General features: G+C 49.4%; 1 protein-coding gene across 4 annotated transcripts in view; it reads left to right on the top strand.

Annotated features, from left to right (window-relative positions):
* The window catches only part of AOC1 (amine oxidase copper containing 1), a 58,691-nt gene extending 42,961 nt beyond the window's left edge, over positions 1–15,730 (top strand). For 3 of the 4 annotated variants that reach the window (XM_059711506.1, XM_059711503.1, XM_059711504.1), the window contains 4 exons: positions 11,542–13,130; positions 14,000–14,285; positions 14,640–14,772; positions 14,974–15,730. In XM_059711506.1, coding sequence (XP_059567489.1) covers positions 11,546–13,130; positions 14,000–14,285; positions 14,640–14,772; positions 14,974–15,243 — 2,274 coding nt within the window. In that variant the 5' untranslated portion in view covers positions 11,542–11,545 and the 3' untranslated portion in view covers positions 15,244–15,730. The remainder of the gene's footprint in view (positions 1–11,541; positions 13,131–13,999; positions 14,286–14,639; positions 14,773–14,973) is intronic. The other variant, XM_059711507.1, reaches the window with a different exon arrangement.
* Positions 15,731–21,881: the final 6,151 nt, after the last annotated feature.

Genomic DNA, 21,881 nt, shown 5'->3' with positions numbered 1-21,881 from the left:
CTAATCAGGGTGATATGCAAATTAACTGCCAGCCAAGATGGCGACCGGCAGCCAGGCTACTGACACAAACAGGAGGCTTGCTTGCTTCAGTGACGGAGGACTCCAACATTCCCCGCCTGCTGCTGCTGGGCTCTGAGCTGCTAAGAAACATTGTTACAAATATAGAAGCTAAACAAAACCCCAGAAACCTGTTTTCAGTCAACCAGGATCTCAGAGCTGGAGTCGCAACAAAGTTTCAAATACAGAAAATAAACAAAGCCAGAAACCTGCTTTCAGCAGCGAAGTCTCACAGCTAAAGCCGGCTCTCAGCTCCAGTGACAGCCATAAATCCAAGAATAAAAAAAAGGAAAAAAGGAGAGGTTGGGAGCTTCAGTCACCCGCCAGCCTGAAAACAGCTCTCAGCCCCTCACCCAGACTGGCCATGCACCCCAGTGGGGACCCCCACCCTGAAGGGGGTGTGCTCAGCTGCAAACAGCCATCATCCCCTCATCCAGGCTGGCCAGGCACCCAAGCGGGACCCTCACCCTGATCCAGGACACCCTTCAGGGAAAACCAGCGGGCCCCCACCCATGCACCAGGCCTCTGTCCTATATAGTAAAAGGGTAATATGCCTCCCAGCACCAGGATCAGCGGAACCACGAGGCCTCCTGGCCCCTGGAGCAGCGTGACAGGGGGCAGCGCCCAAACCCCCTGATTGCCCTGCGGCTCTGTGTGTGACAGGGGGTGGCGCCCCAACCCCCCAATTGGCCCTCCCCTGAGTGTGACTGAGGGTGGCATCACAACCTCCTGATCAGCCCTGCTCTGTGCATGACAGGGGTGAGCTCCCCAACCCCCTGATCAGCCCTGCTCTGTGCGTGACAGGGGGGAGCTCCCCAACCCCCTGATCAGCCCTGCTCTGTGTGTGACAGGGTGTGGAGCCCCAACCCCCCTGATGGGCCCTGCTCTGCGTGACAGGAGTCAGCGCCCCCACCCCCTGATCGGCCGGCTCTGTATGTGACAGGGGTGGCACCACAACCCCCTGATCCGCCCTGCTCTGTGCATGACAGGGGGTGGCGCCCCAACTCCCCAATTGGCCCTGCTCTGAGCCCGACCAGGGCCTGCGGGGCAGGCACCTAGGGATTGGGCCTGCCCTCTGCCACCCAGGAGCGGGCCTCAGCCAGCAGGTGGTTATCTCCCGAGGGGTCCCAGACTGTAAGAGGGCACAAGTGGGGCTGAGGGACACACACCACCACCACCCCCCCCCCCCGCCAGTGCACAAATTTTTGTGCACCGGGCCTCTAGTGAGTTTATAAAAGACCTTGATTTTTTTGTAAAGAGCCAATCCATCAAGTAATCAAAGCATGCATTTTTATTGAAAAAGTAAAGTAAGCGAACCTATACATTTGACCTATAAAGTACAGATGCCACCCCACCCCCCAGCCTATCTGAAAAGCAGGCTGTCTGAGGCACTGTGTATGCAACCTTGTCCTGCCAAGCTTAGAGGTTGAGACCTTATAACATTTAAAATATATGCATATAAATAGGACACAGTTATTAATTTCTATTTGCTAAAGCTTCCCACGTGATTTTAAGTATAGTAGATCAACCTAATTTGGTTTAAAAATGTTTTTTTAAAGAAGAGAGAATAAATCCTTGAATCATTCCAGGGCCCTTAAAATGTCCCAAAGCTATCTCTCAGTTAAAGTCTTCAAATTTAACTTGGAAAGACTATCAAATATACATAATCCAAAGATTATATTGTTGTAATGTACCCCGCGAATCACAGAAGGATGCCTCAAGAAGTTGAATAAAAGAGTCACATTTATTGCAGTCTGGGACTATGAGGGGCCATTCCCAAATCTCACAGCAATAAGATGGTGGCAAAACCAGACTTATATAGGCAAAAATCACAAAGGTATTGATTATATCCCAGGGTTTGGAATGTGGCACCTGGCTCGCAAAAAAAGCAGATTACAGAAGCAGAATTAAGCATGTTAATTACAGTTTTGGGTCTCGGAGTCACTGAATTGACAGAAATACATTATCTAGACCCCTCGGGTCTCCCGACCACTGAGTTGTCAGACAATTTAGAGTAATTGTGCTGTCCTGGTCTTCGGACCACTGAGTCAGCTGGAACGCACCACCTGTGGCCACTAAAACAATTCAGGGTAATTGTGCTGTCCTGTTTCCATGTACAAAAGAATGTGCTTCGATAACCAGTAAGATCACAATCAATGGGATAGTCATTCAATCAATACTTCATTCCCCACTGGTTTTATGTACATGAGTCAAATCATGGACTCATCTTCACTAGTTAGGGGATTGTACTGCCCCCTACTACAAGTAGTTAGACCGAATTAATTTTTCTAAACTGCCAGCTTGGCACATTTAATTTTTCCTGCTCTCCTGTCCCCTAGCACATCTAACCCCACTTGGCCATGGACTTTCTCACTGGCTAGTAAAAATGTTCTTACAGTTACCAAGTGCCCTAGTGCCACGGTCCCCGTCAGTACTGTCCTCACTTAAGTCCAGTTCCCCTCCTGCGGGCGTTGAGCCTCCTCCTGGCTTGCGTGGAGCCCCAGGCTAGGGATCTCATAGGTGAGGCCGCTGGCTGTCGGGATCAAGGCCGTTTCCTGGTGCAGGAGCTGGGAGTGGTGTAGCCAGATCTGGATGCTGTCAGCAGGGCAACAGTGTATAGTCCTTTCCAAGTTGGGGTGAGTCCTTGGGTCATGAACTTCTTTACCCACACGGAGTCCCCAGGCTGGAAAGGGATGTACAGGGTCCGAGGTGGCACTGGCAGGGTGTCTCGAACCAGTTTATGGGTGGCTCTCTGGGTATACTGCAGAGCCTGCAAGGACTTGAGCAAGGAGCTTTTAATTCCTCCCCTAACTTTGGGTAGGATCGGGGAAAGTCTACCAAACATGATTTCAAAAGGAGAGAATCCCTCCCCGTTGGGGGTACACCTGGCCTGTAAGTAGGCAAAGGCAGGAGGTTGGTCCAGTTTTCACCGGTTTCTCAGATAAATTTAGTTAAAGTCCTTTTAGAGTCCTGTTCATACCTGCCCTGAATTTGTGGCCAGTATGCACAATGGAGTTTCCAATTTATGCTTAAGACCTTAGCTATACTTGACTACAAGGCGGGGCTGTTATCTGATCCTATAACTGCTGATAGCCCAAAGCTAGGTATAATCTCCAGGAGTAATTTCCTGACCATTATAGAGGCAGTTTCTGTCCTGGTGGGCCAGACTTCAACCCATCCTGAGAAAGAGTCTATAAAAACTAGCAGGTACTCATACCCTGATGCCGGTGGCTTAATCTCTGTGAAATCCACCTCCCAATGCTCTCCTGGGGAGTTTCCCCGGGCCTGAATTCCCAGGGGGACCCCCGTTACCTTGCATTTACCTGTGACCTGTCTCACAAAAGTTCAGAAGTCTTGGTGACACCTATGTGGGTAGCCTGGTGTAACTGGGCAACTAAAGTCTGACCTAGAGCCTCTGGGACCAACAGTCTGCCATCTGGTAGAGTCCACCAACCATTTGGTCCTCTGGTAGTGTGCTTCTGTTCTGCCAATACCTTCTCTTGTAAAGGCCCCACTGGTTTTTGGGCGGCTTCCTTGGCAGCTTGGTACTGGGTGACCCTGGTGTTTGACATCCATCTCTCCAGAGCACCTCAAAGGAGGGCTTCCACAGCATGGGGTGTTGTCAGGGCTAGTTCCTGGCCCAGAGTCAGCTTATCTGCCTCCTTTACCAGCAATGCTGTGGCGGCCACTGCCCAGAAGCACGCTGGCCACCCTGCGGCCATGGGGGTCTAGTCTCTTAGACAGATAGGCCACAGGTCTCCTCCAAGGACCTAGAGTCTGGGTGAGAACCTCTTTGGCAATGCCCCTTACCTCACTCACGTAGAGATGGAAGGGCTTCCTGACATCTGGCAAGGCTAGGGCAGGAGCTGAGATGAGAGCCTTCTTTAGCTCCTCAAAAGCCCATTATTCCACTTCGGTCCAGTTTAGCAATCTCCGCGAACGCCAGTATCCACAGATGGCAGTATCCAACTGCCCCTAAGAATTCCCGAGCCCAAGCTGGAGTGGCAGTGGCTTGCATTTGGACCACTACAGGAGCTTGATGACTTGCTAGCCCCAGGGGGGTTGTTTTCTGCCCAAACCATGGGAAAGAGATGTTGTAATTTCCCCAAGTAAGCAGTCCCCTTGGCCCTTTCCTGCAAGAGATATTCATCTGAGAGAGGACAGGTTAGAAAAATGCAGGCAGGGGACGATGGGTCCGGGCTTGGTTTCCTTGGATCTACGGTGAAGTGTGCGCCATCCCCCTCAAAGGATATGGTGGCTTGTAGTTTCTGTAAGAGATCACGTCCAAGAAAGGGGTACGGGCAAACTGGCATGACCAGAAACGAATGTGTTACCATGTTCTTTCCAATGTCCACAGTCCTCTTTGATGTCCAAGGAAAAAGGCAGTTTGTCTGGTGGCTCCCTGGACCGATGTCTTCTTAGATGTTACGGGTCCCATTGGCTCTGTCAAGACTGAATAGGCTGCCCCAGAACACACCAGGAAACTAAAAAATTATTATTCTGAGCTCTAAGGGGTTCAAGGAAAAGGAGTCCTGGCGTTATTAGTCCCCTTCCCTGAGTGTAAATCCTTCAGAGCTTGGGTTTTCCCCTCAGCCTTCCGCTTTCCTTTGTTAACCTACCAGGATATTCTCTCTTCCAGTGCCTCTACTTCCTACAATAGGCATACTAATTGCTTCCTAGTATGCTGCCCGCCTTTTCTTTCCTTAAGCCCTGTTTCTCCTCTGGGGTGTCCCTACTGTTAACGACTTTCTGGGCTACCTCTACCAGCTGTGACCAATTCATTCCTTCTACTGCCTTTTAAGCACCCCGCCCCCCCGCCCCCCCCCCCCCCCGCCACAAACCCCCAACAGAACACGGTGAAAAATGTCCAAGGAGGCCTTGTCCCTGGGAGTTCTTGGGTCTCATTGGGGTGCAGGGAGGCACAAGGAGGCACAGGGAAATTTCCCTCCTCTCGCGCCTACCAAAACAACCCCTCAGGGGATGAGAGGCAATTACAACCCCAGTGAGCAGAGGGTGCGGGAGATGCCAGCGGATAGGCGGAGGCAGGGAGCTCGGCGCAGGTCCCCAGGTGACCAGTGGAGGTGCTTCTGCCACAGGGGAAAGGCATTTTCATCTGGCAGCCCTTTTCTCTCTGTTCCCACTGGGAAAAGGCACTTGCCTCCAGCCAGCAGTGGTGGCATGGTGGGGGCCAGCAGCCCTTAGCTGACCAGGGGAAATACGCCCTGCATGTTACAAAGCACTCCTGTGGCATTGGGTTGGGTACCAGGCTCCTGCCATCGTACCTGTCTCCTGTGACAGAGCAGCAATCAAGTCTCTCCCAAGAGAGTGCACTGGAAGGGGATATCAGCCCCTCCTCTGCTAGCAGCAACAGGTACCGAACCCTTTCAGTACATTTGACCAGCTTCATTCCCGCCCAACATTACAGATTCCAGGGCCCATTGTCTTCCTTTAAGCAGCAAGCCAAATGACACTGGCTTGTATTATTTAATTCAGCACAGGCAGGGGGAAGGGCCCATAAAATCTCTGCCCTGAGGAACTGTGAGCCCCACTCCTAAATGTCCCAATCAGACTAGAAAAGCCACAGATACCTTTTAAATCTACCCCAGAATTCCAAAATCCCAACCCAACACAGAACTATCACAGAGCAAATCAAAGTCCCTAGTACACAAACATAGACAGAAATTTTTACTAGTTAGGCGGGCCGATTCCACCTCTGACAGAGGGCAAGCACCCTTTGGGAAAAGAACCCAGTGGCCTCTCGGGGATGTTTTGCTATCGGTCAGAGCATTCGGCCTTAAATCAAACATATTTTTTTCTCGAAGACTTCCACACTTACATGAACAAATAATTATACCTAAGTAGACATACAAACATCAAATAAACATCCACACTTACACCCTTTCAGTGAACAAGTACTTTTACAGTCTTGGGATCTGAGCAGATAACAGGAACACTGCCCAAGTCCCCTGATGGGGGCCTGACAGGAACAGATGTGGGGGCCTCCCTTTCCCCCATCCCAGGACAGGATTCTCGACCCATGTCTCATCCAGACAGAAATGGTACTCATACTGAACAAAGAAAACAAGACTAAATAGACATGACAACTAGATACATTCCCCATTAAGAACTTTGAATCACCACGGAAACTCAGGAGATGTTTAAAAGGTGATTGGTGTAAAATACTTTTACACCGGCGCATGCCACATTTACACCACAAAATACCAACAAATCAGTTTCAGTAGTGCAGAGATACAGAACAAGTCCCTGAACAGAGGCAGTAGAAAACTGCCTAAGAATGCTTCTCTTCTACCTTTTTTAAAAGACAGGCCAGACTCGAACCCTTTGCCAGTCTGAGTTTTGACTTCCCTCCTCCTGGAAGTCCCAGAGACGGTGAATACCATCTAGAAGCCGTTCCTCCAGATACAGGACAAGTCCCTTAGAGATCCTTGATAACCTACATCAGTAATCCATTCACACAATCCCCCAAAAGTTAAAGAGGAAGGAAAGAACCATTCAATGTCCTCCAAGAGGATTTCGGCGAAACAACAAAATCAACAGACTAACCACATTGAACTCACAAATACATTGGACTCACAAACAAAAACAAAAACCAAAAAAGCTCAAAAACAAATCTAAATCCAAAACCAAAAAGGCTAGCAAAGACGAAACCAGACAAATGCAACCTAAGGTTGCCCAGACCAGGACCCCCAGACGCCGTAGCGTCGGGCGGTCGAACTCCGAGGTTCCACTGCGTCCAGCCCTCTTTTGAGTCCACTACCAGTGACCGGTCCCAGAACTCCAGAACTTACCTCTAGAGGTTTTTCAGGTGACTCCAATAAATTTTTTAGGGATGGGCCAATGTCCCCTGCCCGTTCTCTGGATCCGAAGGGAGTTCTCTGGGGCCCTGGAACTTCTCAGGTTGCACACCCCCTAGAGACCCCTCAGTCTCCACGAATAACTCAGGGGAGGCTTTGCCTCCCTTTGCGTCCAAAACAGCACCTCTAAGGAGCTGCATCTCGCTGGGGCCTCCAAATGTTGTAATGTACCCCGCGAATGACAGAAGGACGCCTCAAGAAGTCTAATTAAAGAGTCACATTTATTGCAATCCGGGACTATGAGGGGCCATTCCCAAATCTCACAGCAATAAGATGGTGGCAAAACCAGACTTATATAGGCAAACATCACAAAGGTATTGATTATATCCCAGGGTTTGGAATGTGGCACCTGGCTTGCAAAAAAAGCAGATTACAGAAGCAGGATTAAGCATGTTAATTACAGTTTTGGGTCTCGGAGTCACTGAATTGACAGAAATACATTATCTAGAGCCCTTGGATCTCCCGACCACTGAGTTGTCAGGAGTAATTGTGCTGTCCTGGTCTCGGGACCACTGAGTCGGCTGGAACACACCACCTGTGGCCACTAAAACAATTCAGGGTAATTGTGCTGTCCTGTTTCCAGGTACAGAAGAATGTGCTTCAATAACCAGTAAGATCACAATCAATGGGACAGTCATTCAATCAATACTTCAATATTATACACTCTTTGTAATTATTCTAAAACATATCAATTAAATTTAAAACGGTTTTCATATTAAACATTTGGTTCAGACCATAGAATTAATCCTTTTTTTTAAATCAGGCCAATAAAATATTATATCCTAGGTTGAAATTTTACTACATGTAATACATATAAGGACTACAATATATTTTGAACTACTAATTTTTCGAGAGAAAATACAGGAATTATTTTTCTCAAAGATGAATTACTATACTTTATGTATTCTGCTATAACAATCATATAATTTCTCTCAACTTAATTTGACCTTTAAACTCTTAGAAACCTCAAATTTTAGGTGGCAAGTTAAATACCTAGCATTTCTTAGATTAGTAATATATTTATATTTTTAAGGATATATTTCAAATAAAATACAAGACATTTAAGTAATAGATTCAAATCTATGTTTTTAGGTTTTTCATATGAGGCAAACTCAGATTAATATTTCAGTGTTTAGTCATTTTAAAATACCTAGATATTTAATAATTTGTATTATTTAATTCAGCAATGTTCTAAAGTTTTAAGTTACCAAAGACTTTGTAAAACTATATGTGAGGCTGGCGAATATCCCCGCCTGTCATGTGGAAAGCTGATGAAAAGGCAGGGGGAGGGAGGAGCAGGCCCGTAGCCACTTTGATTTTAAAACTGCCACATTCCTCCTTAGAGATAACTTCTAAGGTTGCTGCTGCAGGAAACACAACTGACTCTTTCCTCTAACACAATGCAGTCAGTCTCCTCTTGAGTGACTGGATAATAATATCATTATTAATATATTTATAACTATTACTGAAAAGCTTTATTATAAACTAGAGGCCCAGTGCATGAATTCGTGCACTGGTTGGGGTCCCTTGGGGTGGCCTGTGGGGATCGGACCGAAACCCGCAGTCCAACACCACCTGCAGCTCCTACCTGCTACTCCCACTCCCGCTCATCCCGGCCCCACTGCGCCTGTCCTGGGTTCGCGCCCAATCAGTCCCGATTGGGAGAGGTTTGCACTGCCACAGGAGTGCTCACCAGCCCTGTGTCTGGCGCCCTCCGAAGGGAGTGGCTTGCGGGATCGGGTCGAAACTGGCTCTCCAACATCCTCTGAGGGGTCCTGGATTGCGAGAGGCCACAGGTCAGGCCAAGAGACCCCACCAGTGCACGATCAGAGCTGGAGAGGGACCACAGGAGGGCTCCAGGGCATGTCCGGCCCTGTCTCACCCAGTCCTGATCAGGCCTATCTGGGGTGGGCTGATTGGGGCTGGAAGGTTGGGGAGGGATGCAGGAGGTTGGCCAGCTGGGGAGGGACTGTGGGAGGGCTCCAGGGTGTGTCCAGCCCATCTTGCTCAGTCCTGATTGGCCAGACCCCAGCAGCAAACTAACCTACCAGTCGGAGCACCTGCCCCCTGGTGGTCCGTGCACATCATAGCAACAGGTTGACCAGTCCACTGTCTGCCCCCAGTGGTCATTGCTTGTCATAGCTAGCAATTGAGCAACCTTAGTAATCATTAGCATATTACACTTTGATTGGTTGAACAGTCCACTGGTCACTGGATGACCAGACACTTAGCATAGTAGGCTTTTATTATATAGGATTCTTTATTTTAGTTACATCTATTTATTTATGTTTTAATAACTTCAAGATTTTAAAGCCAATTATTATTAACCAAAGCATTTTCTTTGGCAAATTCTGTAACAGAGATAACTTTTTGACTTTCAGTGGCTTTAATGTGAAAGTATTATTTGATTTTTATTTTGTAAAAACCGGAATGCCCTGCTCTAACCGGTTTGGCTCAGTGAATAGAGCGTCGGCCTGCGGACTGAAAGGTCCAAGGTTCGATTCTGGTCAAGGGCATGTACCTTGGTTGCGGGCACATCTCCAGTAGAGAGTGTGCAGGAGGCAGCTGATTGATGCTTCTCTCTCATCGATGTTTCTAATTCTCTATACCTCTCCATTTCTCTCTGTAAAAAGTCAATAAAATATATCTTTAAAAAAAGAAAACACAGGAGTGCCCCAAGATTTGGGAGGCAACCTTGGAATGCAGTCCATTCTTATCCAAGAACTACCCATTATTATGGAAACACTAATCTTGTTGCCCAAACACAGCCTGTATATTTTCTTTCTGTCATTATTGCCATCTTTTAAAGAAAAACAGTCTTGGATTTATTCTACAGCATCCGTGAAGAGATGGGGCTCAGTCCAGGAGGCCAGCCAAAATCGGGCAGGGCGCACTTTCTCTTAACCTCGCTTTTTTCTCTTCATGGGTACAGAAATCCCAAACGCATTCCTAAATTGAGAGAAATGTCTCATCTATTCAAATTTCAAATGATGGACTGGGAAATAAAAACATGGCAAAAATGAGACTTTTAATAACACGCTTGAGAGTGGGCGTCCATTTTACAGGATCACCATAAGACTGGGCAGGGGCCTTTTTTAGTTACTTCCCTTTGTCTAGGGAATTTCCCTAGGATCTCTGTTATCAGCCACGTGTTCCACTTACATTCTTTCTCTCCCCGTTCCCACCTTCTGTTTGCTTTGGGGAAATTTAAAATGGCCTGTCCATCTACTGTTTCTTTTCTATTAAATTAAAATAAAGGCATGCTTAATAAACTAACAATAAACAACAGAGACAGATAACAATCAACCGACAAGCGCCCATAACATATAGACAAAAATTACTAAGTCAGAGTTCCTTTCATGGATCTTATCCTATTCTATTCTCCATAGTACTGACTGGCCTCTAAAATTATTTTAGCTAAAATTTGCTTCTCCAAAGGTGTCCTATGGTCATTTTCAGACAAAGCATTAAAGAGTCCTTTTGTAAAATGACGATTAGCCCCGTTTTTCTAGCTGTTGAGCCTTTCCACACTACAGGCAGAGGATCCAGGGCTTTAGGTATTACAGAATTTTGATGCTCAATACGAAGTGGGCATAATGCAGTTCAAACAAGAGCCCACATACTTAAAGATGACAAGGAAACTTGTTTTCCTTGAGCTTGATTTAAGAGAGTACCCTTTGACACCTAAATTTCTTTATCCTTGACCATGCAAGCTAAAACTTTACAAGGATGTTTTTGCCTTTTACTCAATTCTTCCCCATTATAGCCTGGCTGTAATAAAAGACGTTCCTCGTCCACTTATGGCTCGTGACTCTGAAGCTGCAAAGGGTTCTGTGCACAGTGAATTTCCCCACCTTTTGGGTGAACCTCCCACCTTTCCGGGGAATTTCCTTCTTTCTTAGTTTTTCCCTCAGGTGAATCTTCTTCTCCTGGTCCCTTAGGAGGCACCAGAGGTGAATGCCGCATCCATTTGCAGCTATGGTTCAGGATCTGGAAAAGGGGCCATGCACAAACGAATACACTAGACAAGAAATATGAATTTATAAGCATAGGGGGCCAGGCAGAAAACGTTTCTCTAGTGGAGAGGCTCTCTGACTTCTGGGTCCCATTTGCTTTTATTCAATTGAACACAAATTTGCCCTTTAGAAATGCATACAGGCATATCAAAGGTAAAGTTTCATAAACAGTAACAGGATTATCAGGGTAAGGATTGCCCTGAGCCATTTGGCCCACAGCAGGGCAATATTATCCTGATTTTCAGCCCTGCTGAATATCACATTGATAAGCTAATTACTGTTAGTCTTAGCCCACAGCAGTAGAGGTGCAGCCATTCTGAGATAATGCACACATAAGGGGAAAGCAGAGTTGACATAGGTAAGAAAATCTGCAGGACTAAACAAGGCTTACAGACAAGCGAGGAGAGTGTAGAATTAAAATCAATGGAAAGCACAGATCTGAGCAGCCTGGGGCCCCAGCTGCGCCAGCATGGCCACTAGCTGGCATGGCGGCCAAGGGACGAAGCTGTGTCTATTGGGAAACTACGGGGCCAGCCTAGTGGAAACCCATACCTTCCCATAAAACAACTGAGTTCATGTTTCCCACATTCTAGAGCCATGAGGCGAGAAAGCCCGGCCCTCGGCTGGGCCATGGCTGCCGTCCTGATGCTGCAGACGCTGGCCATGGCGAACCACTCCCCACAGACCCTGCGTAGCCAGGCCAGGGTGTTCGAGGACCTGAGCACCAAGGAGCTGAAGGCTGTGCGCAGCTTCCTCTGGTCCCGGAAGGACCTGAGGCTGGAGCCTTCCCAAGGATCAACCATCACCAAGAACTACGTGTTCCTCATTGAGATGCTGCTGCCCAGGAAGCAGCAGGTGCTGAAATTTCTGGACCACGGTCAGAGGCGGCCGGCTCGGGAGGCGCGTGCCGTCATCTTCTTCGGAGCCCAGGAGCATCCCAACGTCACCGAGTTTGCCGTGGGGCCCCTGCCATGGCCCCACTACCTGCGCCCGCTGCCCCCCAGGCCTGGGCACCGGATGTCCTGGACCTCCAGGCCCATCTCCTCGGCGGAGTATGTCCTACTGAACCACACCCTGGAGGAGGCCATCAGGCCCTTGCACCAATTTTTCCTGGACACCACGGGCTTCTCCTTCCAGGACTGCCACACCCGATGCCTGACTTTCACCGACGTGGCCCCTCAGGGCTTGGCCTCGGGCGAGCGCCGGACCTGGTTCATCTTGCAGCGCTTTGTGGAAGGCTTCTTCTTGCACCCCACAGGCCTGGAGCTCCTCCTGGACCACAGCAGCATGAACGCCCAGGACTGGGCGGTGGAGAAGGTCTGGTACAACGGGAAGTTCTACCGAAGCCCAGAAGAGCTGGCCCGGAAGTACGATTCCGGAGAGGTGGACGTGGTGGTCCTGGAGGACCCGCTCCCCGAGGGCAAGGGAGCCAAGGGCAAGAAGGAGCCGCCCCTCTTCTCGTCCTACAAGCCACGCGGGCACTTCCCCAGCCCCATGACCGTGAAGGGCCCCCACCCGGTCCAGCCCCAAGGCCCCCGCTACAGGCTGGAGGGCAACGCCGTGCTCTACGGGGGCTGGAGCTTCGCCTTCAGGCTGCGGTCCTCCACAGGGCTGCAGGTGCTCAACGTGCATTTCGGTGGGGAGCGCATTGCCTACGAGGTGAGCCTCCAGGACGCAGCATCGCTGTACGGAGGCCACACACCTGCGGGCATGCAGACCAAGTACAGCGACGTGGGCTGGGGTTTGGGCACCGTCACCCATGAGTTGGCCCCTGGCATCGACTGCCCAGAGACGGCCACCTTCCTGGATGCCGTCCACTACTACGATACCGACGACCCTGTCCACTACCCCCGAGCCCTCTGTGTCTTCGAGATGCCCACGGGGGTGCCCATTCGGCGCCACTTTGACTCCGACTTCAACGGTGGCTTCAACTTCTATGCAGGGCTCCAGGGCCAGGTGCTGGTGCTGCGGACGACGTCCACGGTCTACAACTATGACTACATTTGGGACTTCATCTTCTACCCCAACGGGGTGATGGAGGCCAAGATGCACGCCACTGGCTACGTGCACGCCACCTTCTACACGCCCGAGGGGCTGCGCCACGGGACGCGCCTGCACACCCACTTGATCGGCAACATGCACACTCACCTGGTGCACTACCGCGTAGACCTGGACGTGGCAGGTAGGACTCGCTGGCGCCAAACGTCCCCAGGCCAGACCTCTCTGTGCAAACACTGACTCCCCTGTGGGAGACGATGCTGCACCCCGGACGCACACCATCAGGAGAACGTGCCCCACCTGCTCTGAGCCCACAGGGCTGGAGTCCCTGACTCCCGGAAGGAGTGAACGTGAACAGCGCCCCAGTGCTGCCAGGGTTGTGGCAGCCTGGACCCTGTCCCTGCCTTGGGGCTGTGCTGACCCCTGCATCGGGTGGGTTGGGTAGAAAGGTGCGCTCAGGGTAGCAGAGGGGACAAGGCCTCGATGTCAGCAAGGTCGCTGCTGCCTGGCAACTGGAGGTGGACGCAGCACCATTGGGGTTACTTGCTGTGTCTCCTGGGTTAACGGTGTCACCGTGGCCTAGGCCTCCTGGCAGGATGTGGCCTGACATCAAGTCAGAACCGCCCCTAGAACCAGACAGGTGGCTGCCTTTCCTAACCCCGCCCTCCCCACCTGGCTCAGCCCCCTCCACCCATGCCCTGGGCACAGCAGGTGGCAGACACAGCCCCCGCCTGGGGAAAGATGGCCGCCCCTCTCTGGGGCTGCAGGACAGCCCCAAGCCTGGGACCCAGTGCTCAAAGAAACTGCTCACAGTCCCACTGCAACCACCACAGCTGCTGCCACCTATCGCATCGTCCTCCGGTTCCCCTGTTGGTTTTTGTGTTTAATCCCTTCCTCCCACCCCACAGCTGGCTCCATGCGAAGCCCCGACACCCCCTTCGCCCCTGATGGTTTGCTGTTGGGCGTGGTCTGGGGTGGAGAACCCAGTGTAAAATGGGGGAGGGGTTCTTTGGGTGCTGGATCCTCATTCTGCATCTCCCTTCACACCCGCAGGCACCAAGAATAGCTTCCAGACGCTGGGCATGAAGCTAGAAAACATCACCAACCCCTGGAGCCCGGAGCACAGGCTGGTCCAGCCAACCCTAGAGCAGACGGGGTACCCCCGCGAGCGCCAGGCGGCCTTCCGCTTCGGACAGACTCTGCCCAAGTACCTGCTCTTCACCAGCCCCAAGGAGAACCGCTGGGGCCACCAGCGCAGCTACCGGCTGCAGATCCACTCCATGGCTGAGCAGGTGCTGCCGCCCGGCTGGCAGGAGGAGCGGGCTTTCACCTGGGCCAGGTGAGGAGGCCTGGGAGGTTGGGGGGGCTGGGGGAGGCTCTACCCTGTGTCTGGGGTGGCTGTGTTTCTGTCTATGAGACTCTGGGTCTGTGTGGCAGTGTGTGTGTGTGTGTGTGTGTGTGTGTGTGTGTGTGTGTGTGTGTGTGTGTTACAGGGCATGGCTCTGTATTTGAGGAGGGGAGTGTAAGGCCTGTTCTGAGCACCTGAGCCCCCGCTGACCCTGGGTCAGACTGACAGGCTCCCAAGACATGATGTGGAAATCGGGGAAAGCCACATCACTGACCCTGCAGATGTGCCCCAGGAGGGGCTGTGCCACCCCCATGCCCAGAGCCACCTGACTGCTCTGCCCGGCAGGTACCCCCTGGCAGTGACCAAGTACCAGGAGTCTGAGCTGTGCAGCAGCAGCATCTACAACCAGAACGACCCCTGGGACCCGCCTGTGGTCTTTGAGGAGTTTCTTCAAAACAATGAGAACATTGAAGAAGAGGTACTGGCCCCACCTTCTTTCAGCCCCAGCCCAAGACTAGAGCTGTGCCCTGTCCCGGGGCCTGTGCCAGCAGCACTTCGCTGTGTGGAGAGCAAGCTCAGTGTCCCCAGATCTGCCCATTCCTTATGAGGAGAGCTTGAGGGGTTGTCCACCCCTCGCCTCTCCGAGCCCGTCAGCACTGCCCACCCCTCTCTCCCACAGGACTTGGTGGCCTGGGTGACAGTGGGCTTCCTGCACATCCCCCACTCAGAGGACATCCCCAACACGGCCACCCCCGGGAACTCGGTGGGCTTCATGCTCCGGCCCTTCAACTTCTTCCCCGAGGACCCATCCGTGGCATCCAGGGACACCGTGATCGTGTGGCCCCGGGACAAAGGCCCCAACTACGTGCAGCGATGGATCCCTGAGGAGGGCGGGGACTGCTGGAAGCCTACCCCCTTTAGCTACAATGGGACTTACAGACCTGTGTGAAGGGCCCCTTGTTATAGTAATCATTATGGCACCTAATGTTAGGACCTTAGAATGTAAGACTTAAAGCATGTGACCCTGTGTTGACTGTTATAGTAATGCTAGATATAGGAATGCTGTGTGGGACCCAGGAATGCACCCTTGTAGCTCTGCTTAGTACTGATAAACAACCTATCTGATGGGAACGCTCAAAGCCTATACATACCCATAGATTAACAGACCCTGGGTAGATCCACACATGGCAGCCGCTGATAACACACACACCAACAAAGACCACATCTACAGAGGGCTATAAGATTAGACAGTTTGATGGACCCAGCAGCTCATAGCTCTCCTGTCGCCAGAGCGTGAGGACCTGTGTGTGCTCACGTCTTGGTTCCCAGCACCAAACTCTGCCCAATTAACTGTCGATTGACAAAAGAGCCAGCAGCCAACGGCGCTGTCTACCCCTTTGTGTGTGTCAGCGAGCATCGCCGGGTAGATCCTTCCCAACGTCTGAGACCCATCAGGAACTGGTAAATAAAGCCCCTGTGTGCTTGCATCTAACCTGTTTGTCTGTGTGTAATTTCTCTGGCTCGGCTCAGATCTCGGTGCTGTCTCTGTGAAAGTGTCTGACCAGAAGGTATTGGTGCAGGCCTCAAGCGGATGGTCCAGACCACCTGTGCAAGTCCCACTTAGGAGCAACACCTTTATGGGAAACCCCCGCACCTCGACATAGGTGACGGGCCTTAAATATATAAAAATAGAAACTTGCCCTAACCAGTTTGGCTCAGTGGATAGAGCATCAGCCTGTGGACTGAAGGGTCCCAGGTTCAATTCCAGCCAAGGGCACATACCCAGGTTGCGGACTTGATCCCCAGTAGGGAGGCGTGCAGGAGGCAAACAATCAATGATTCTCTCTCATCATTGATGTTTCTATCTCTCTCTCTCCCTCTTCCTTCCTCTCTGAAATCAATAAAGAAATATATTTAAAAATAAAAATAAAAAAAATAAAAATACAAACTTATTTGGGACATTCCTGCCCCCAGCTCCTCACTAGAAGCCTGAATCTCCCACCCCACACAGGGATGGATAATAAACCCTCCAGGGCTCAGCTCCAAGTGCTGCTTCTTGTAGGGGGCACAGCGGACGAAACACAACCCTGCCCTTGGCCTCCATTCACCTTGGTCTACTCTATCCCAGAAAAGACCTCTATTACGAAGGCACATGACAGCCCCTGAAACACGAACTTTACCTGTCACATTGGTTTTAAAAGCCTGAGGCTGACAGCTCCCTCTTGGGAGTCTATGGGGGAACTCCCCTACGTCACCAAGGGGCAGGCAAATTAGCGCAACTGTAGGGAGACGCTATGGGAAAAATCTAGCAAAATTGCCAACACCTTTACCCTTGGACACATTGATCCAATGTCTAGCGGTTTATCCCAGAGATCTGCTCACAAAAACAGAGAAAAGTATGTACACAGTGACTCACTGCAGAGCTGTTTGTCATAGCAACGTCTGGAAACAATCCAAACATCCATCTATGGGAGAGAGCTTGCAGGTCTGAATAAACTATGGCACGTCCACACGGTGCAATTCTAGGGGGTCGTAAAAGAAGCGTGAAGGAGCGCGTTCTCTGTACCGATGTGGGGTGGGGGTGGGGAAACCTAAGGAAGAAAAGAGCACGGGTATAGAACAATCTCTACAGCATGCCAACTTCCGCATAAGAGAGGAGGATGTATATTGACTTATAAGTCTACGCACGTGTTTACATTGATTTACAGAAACTCTAGGAAAGTGGTTGCCTGTCCTCTTAGTCCCTTCAGGCAGCTATAACAAAATGCCACAGGCTGGGGGGCTTCTGAGCAGAAGTCTATTGCTCACAGCTCTGGAGGCTCGAGGTCCAAGGTCAAGGTGCCAGCAAAGTCACATGAAGGCCCTATTCTGGCCTGCAGACTGCTGACCTCGGTCTGTCCTCACCTGTCTGAAGTAGTGCGGAGCTGGGTGGCATCTCTGAGAGCTCTAGTCTTGCCCTGGAAGCTCCTCCCTCATAACTAAGCTCCTCTCAAAGGCCCATCTGCTCCTACATCTCAGTGCCTTTCCCAGGCTGCACTTAGTGGGCGCCCAGCCGTGCTTGTTGAGGGACTGAGGGACTGACCCACAGCTTAGGAAAAACAAATCCAAAGTACACCTACTCCTCATACCCTGCCTTCCCCCATCCTGTCCCTTTCTTGTCCCTTGGCCCTAATCATGATTTTGGCTGTTCCCTTGGCTATGACCACACTGTCTCCCCCCTAATGAGATGGCAAGAGAACCTGAGCCTTGCCCCTGAGCCTTCTCCCTTGTTGGGTGTTTCCTTCCCATGTCCTGCATGGATCAGGGTTCAGGAACTGGAAGCAGAGCCGCACACAAATGAAAGAGAAGACAAGAGATAATTTGGAATATTGGGGAACCAGGCGGGCAAGTCCAACTCAAGGGGAAGGACTTCCTCCCATGCTCAGGCCTCACCAAGCTTTTATTGATCTGGGATGCACCCATAGCATAGCCCTTAGGCAGGTGACCACCTAGTAACAAGCAGACTAGCCCATCAGCAAGGATTTACATAATAATAATTGGGGGAGTAGTTTCAGCTACCACTGTCTGGACAAACAGAGGTGGTGCCTAGCTCCGACCTTTGCCAGGGCTTCAAAGGCACCCAGCCTTCGGGAGGTTCTCTATCTATGCTTATCAGATAGTGAAGGCAATAAACTGTTTCCCACACTCCCTCTCATGAGATCCGGTCCCTGGTGGTCCTCACAGGCAACCAACTTCCCACCTCCTTCCCTGCTAGTCCCTGGAGTCTACTTACCAGCATTTCTCTCCTTGCTTCTCCTTGCTTTAAGCCTGATGCAAACCCAGGATACAAAGGGAGACAAAAACGAGGAAGCTAGAGTCCCATCCTCAGAAGTCTAGGTCACCCTGGGGAGACAGGCCAGAGAGACAGCACAGTGCCACTGAGAGGGCTGTCCCCAGACGGTCATCTCATTTTCGACACTGGAAGTCTGGTCTGACCTAGAGCCCGAGTGTGACCCCAGCATTCTCGAGTGTGCAGCATCCCAGGCCGAGAAGGTGGCTCTATCCTCAGGCTCTCCACGGGTGGGAGAAGGGAGACTAGCAGAAGTCCCCATCCAAGCCCTGACCCTGATTCAAGATAGGGAGACCCCAGAATCCTCATGACCAGTCTGACTGGTCCTCTGAAAATATAGGTGCCCTGGAGAAACCCAAGTCCAGCTACACGGGGTGGCCCAGCTGGCCAGCCAGGGACCAGTACTTCTTCACAGCAACCTGCCAGCACTCACAGGGCCTGAGGGCAGCAGCGAAGGGACAAGGTCTCTACAGCTGGAGAACCACAGTTACAGGGGTGACAACCACGAAGTCCTGGGGCTTAGAGTTGACTCGTGGAGTCTGTGCTGGTGGCCTCTGTCTAACCCTCCAGGTTTTCTGTGGACCAGCCTCCATTGCCATCCCCCTTGGCCTCTGGGTGCCCCAAATCCTCCTTGTGGACGTACACACCTTCCAGAATCAGCCACCTGTCCTTTCTAGTGGGAGATAAGTCTCAGCTTCCATCCAAGCCAGCAGCCTGGCCTGCTGCGGACAACTGCTCACCAGGACCAGCGACATAACTTGTGGCCCCAAATGAAACTGCAGGCCAGGCCCCTGGTTCAAAAGTTAAGAATTTGAAGGTGGTGCCAGGTGGTGTGGCTCAGTTGGTTGGAGCATCATCCCATGCACTGAAAGGTGGCCGGTTAGATTCTTGGTCAGGGCACATACCCAGGTTGCAGGTTCCATCCCTAGTTGGGGCAGATATGGGAAACAACCAATTGATGTTTCTCTCTCACATTGATGTTCTCTCTATCCATCTATCTATCTTCTTCTCTCTAATAATGTCATCAGATGAGGATTACAAAAAGGAAGACGAATATGAAGATGGTGACAACAGAGAATTAAACTAAGTGTGGGCCCTTCAGACTAAGGCAGGGGTCCTCAAACTTTTTATTTTATTTTTTTTAATTGTTTTATTGCTTAAAGTATTACAAAGAGTATTACATATGTCTTCTTTTTTTCCCGCCCTTAACAATCCCCGGGCCTCCCCTGCCCCCTAGTGTCTTATGTCCATTGGTTATGCTTATATGCATGCATACAAGTCCTTTGGTTGATCTCTTAGCCCGCCACCTCCGCCCCTCAATCCTCCCCGGCTTTCCCGCTGTAGTTTGACAGTCTGTTCAAGGCAGCTCTGCCTCTGTATCTATTTTTGTTCATAAGTTTATAATGGTCTTTATTATCCATGAGTGAGTGAGATCATGTGGTGTTTTTCCTTCATTGACTGGCTTATTTCACTTAGCATAATGCTCTCCAGTTTCGTCCATGCCATTGCAAATGGTAAGAGTTCCTTCTTTTTTACTGCAGCATAGTATTCCATTATGTAGATGTACCACACTTTTCTAATCCATTCATCTACTGTTGGGCACTTAGGCTGTTTCCAGATCTTAGCTATGGTGAATTGTGCTACTATGAACATAGGGGTGCATATATCCTTTCTGATTGGTGTTTCTGGTTTCTTGGGATATATTCCTAGAAGTGAGATCACAGGGTCAAATAGGAGTTCCATTTTTAGTTTTTTGAGGAAACTCCATACTGTCTTCCATAGTGGCTGCACCAGTCTGCATTCCCACCAGCAGTGCACAAGTGTTCCTTTTTCTCCACATCCTCTCCAACACTTGTCGTTTGTGGATTTGTTGATGATAGCCAGTCTGACAGGTGTGAGATGGTACCTCATTGTTGTTTTGATTTGCATCTCTCGGATGATTAGTGACTTTGAGCAAGTTTTCATATGTCTCTTGGCTTTCTGAATGTCCTCTTTTGAAAGGTGTCTATTTAGGTCCTTTGCCTATTTTTTGATTGGATTGTTTATCTTCCTTTTGTTAAGTTGTATGAGTTCCCTATAAATTTTGGAGATTAGGCCATTATCAGATATTACATTGGCAAATATGTTTTCCCATGCAGTGGGCTTTCTTGTTGTTTTGTTGATGGTTTCTTTTGCTGTGCAGAAGCTTTTTATTTTGATGTAGTCCCATTTGTTCATTTTCTCTTTAGTTTCCAATGCCCTAGGAGCTGTATCGGTGAAGAAATTCCTTCTGCATATGTCTGAGATTTTGTTGCCTTTGGATTCTTCTAGTATTGTTATGGTATCCTGTCGTACATTTAAGTCCTTTATCCATTTTGAGTCTATTTTTGTGTATGGTGTAAGTTGGTGGTCTAGTTTCATTTTCTTGCATGTATCCGTCCAATTTTCCCAACACCATTATTGAAGAGACTATCTTGACTCCATTGTATGTTCTTGCCTCCTTTGTCAAATATTAATTGAGCATATTGGTTCGGGCCAATTTCTGGGCTCTCTATTCTATTCCATTGATCTATATGTCTGTTTTTGTGCCAATACCAGGCAGTTTTGAGAACAGTGGCTTTGTAATACAGCTTTGATATCTGGTATTGAGATCCCACCTCCTTTGTTCTTTCTCAGGATCGCTGCAGCTATTCCGGGTGTTTTTTTATTCCAGATGTATGTTTGGAGAGTTTGTTCTAGGCTTGTGAAATATTCCATTGGTATTTTAATGGGAAGTGCGTTGAATTTATAGATTGCTTTGGGTAGTATGGACATTTTAATGATGTTGATTCTACCAATCCAAGAACATGGTATGTTCTTCCATCTGCTTATGTCTTCCTCTATCTCTTTTTTCAACATCCTGTAGTTTTCTGAGTAGAGGTCTTTTACCTCCTTAGTTAAGTTTATTCCTAGGTACCTTAATTTTTTTGGTGTGATGGTAAACGGGATTGTTTTTTTAGTCTCTCTTTCTGTAAATTAACTATTGGTGTATAGAAATACCATAGATTTCTTCGCGTTAATTTTGTATCCTGCTACTTTGCCGAATTCATTTATTAAGTCTAATAGTTTTTTGATGGAGTCTTTAGGGTTTTTTATGTATAATATCATGTCATCTGCAAATAAGGACAGTTTTACTTCTTCTTTTCCAATTTGGATGCCTTTTATTTCTTCTTCTTGTCTAATTGCAATGGCTAATACTTCCAGTACTATATCGAACAGGAGTGGTAAGAGTGGGCATCCCTGTCTTGTTCCTGTTCTTAGGGGAAATGGTGTTAGGTTTTGTCCATTGAGTATGATGTTGGCTGTGGGCCTGTCATATATGGCTTTTATTATGTTGAGGTATGATCCTTCTATTCCCACCTTGCTGAGAGTTTTTATCAAAAATGGGTGTTGAATTTTGTCAAATGCTTTTTCTGCATCAATTGATATGACCATGTGGTTTTTTTCTTTCAATTTGTTTATGTGATGTATCACATTTATTGATTTGCTGATATTGTACCATGCTTGCATCCCTGGGATAAATCCTACTTGGTCATGGTGTACGATCTTTCTGATGTACTGCTGGATCCGATTTGCTAAGATTTTGTTGAGGATTTTGGCATCTATGTTCATGAGGGATATTGGCCTGTAATTCTCTTTCATTGTGTTGTCTTTCCCTGGTTTTGGTATTAGGGTGATGCTGGCTTCATAGAATGAGCTTGGAAGTGTTCCTTCCTCTTGGATTTTTTGTAGTAGTCTGA

Source organism: Myotis daubentonii, chromosome 10, assembly GCF_963259705.1.
Source record: "Myotis daubentonii chromosome 10, mMyoDau2.1, whole genome shotgun sequence".
NCBI classification, from domain to species: Eukaryota; Metazoa; Chordata; class Mammalia; order Chiroptera; family Vespertilionidae; genus Myotis; species Myotis daubentonii.
This window is presented reverse-complemented; position numbering and strand designations above follow the sequence as displayed.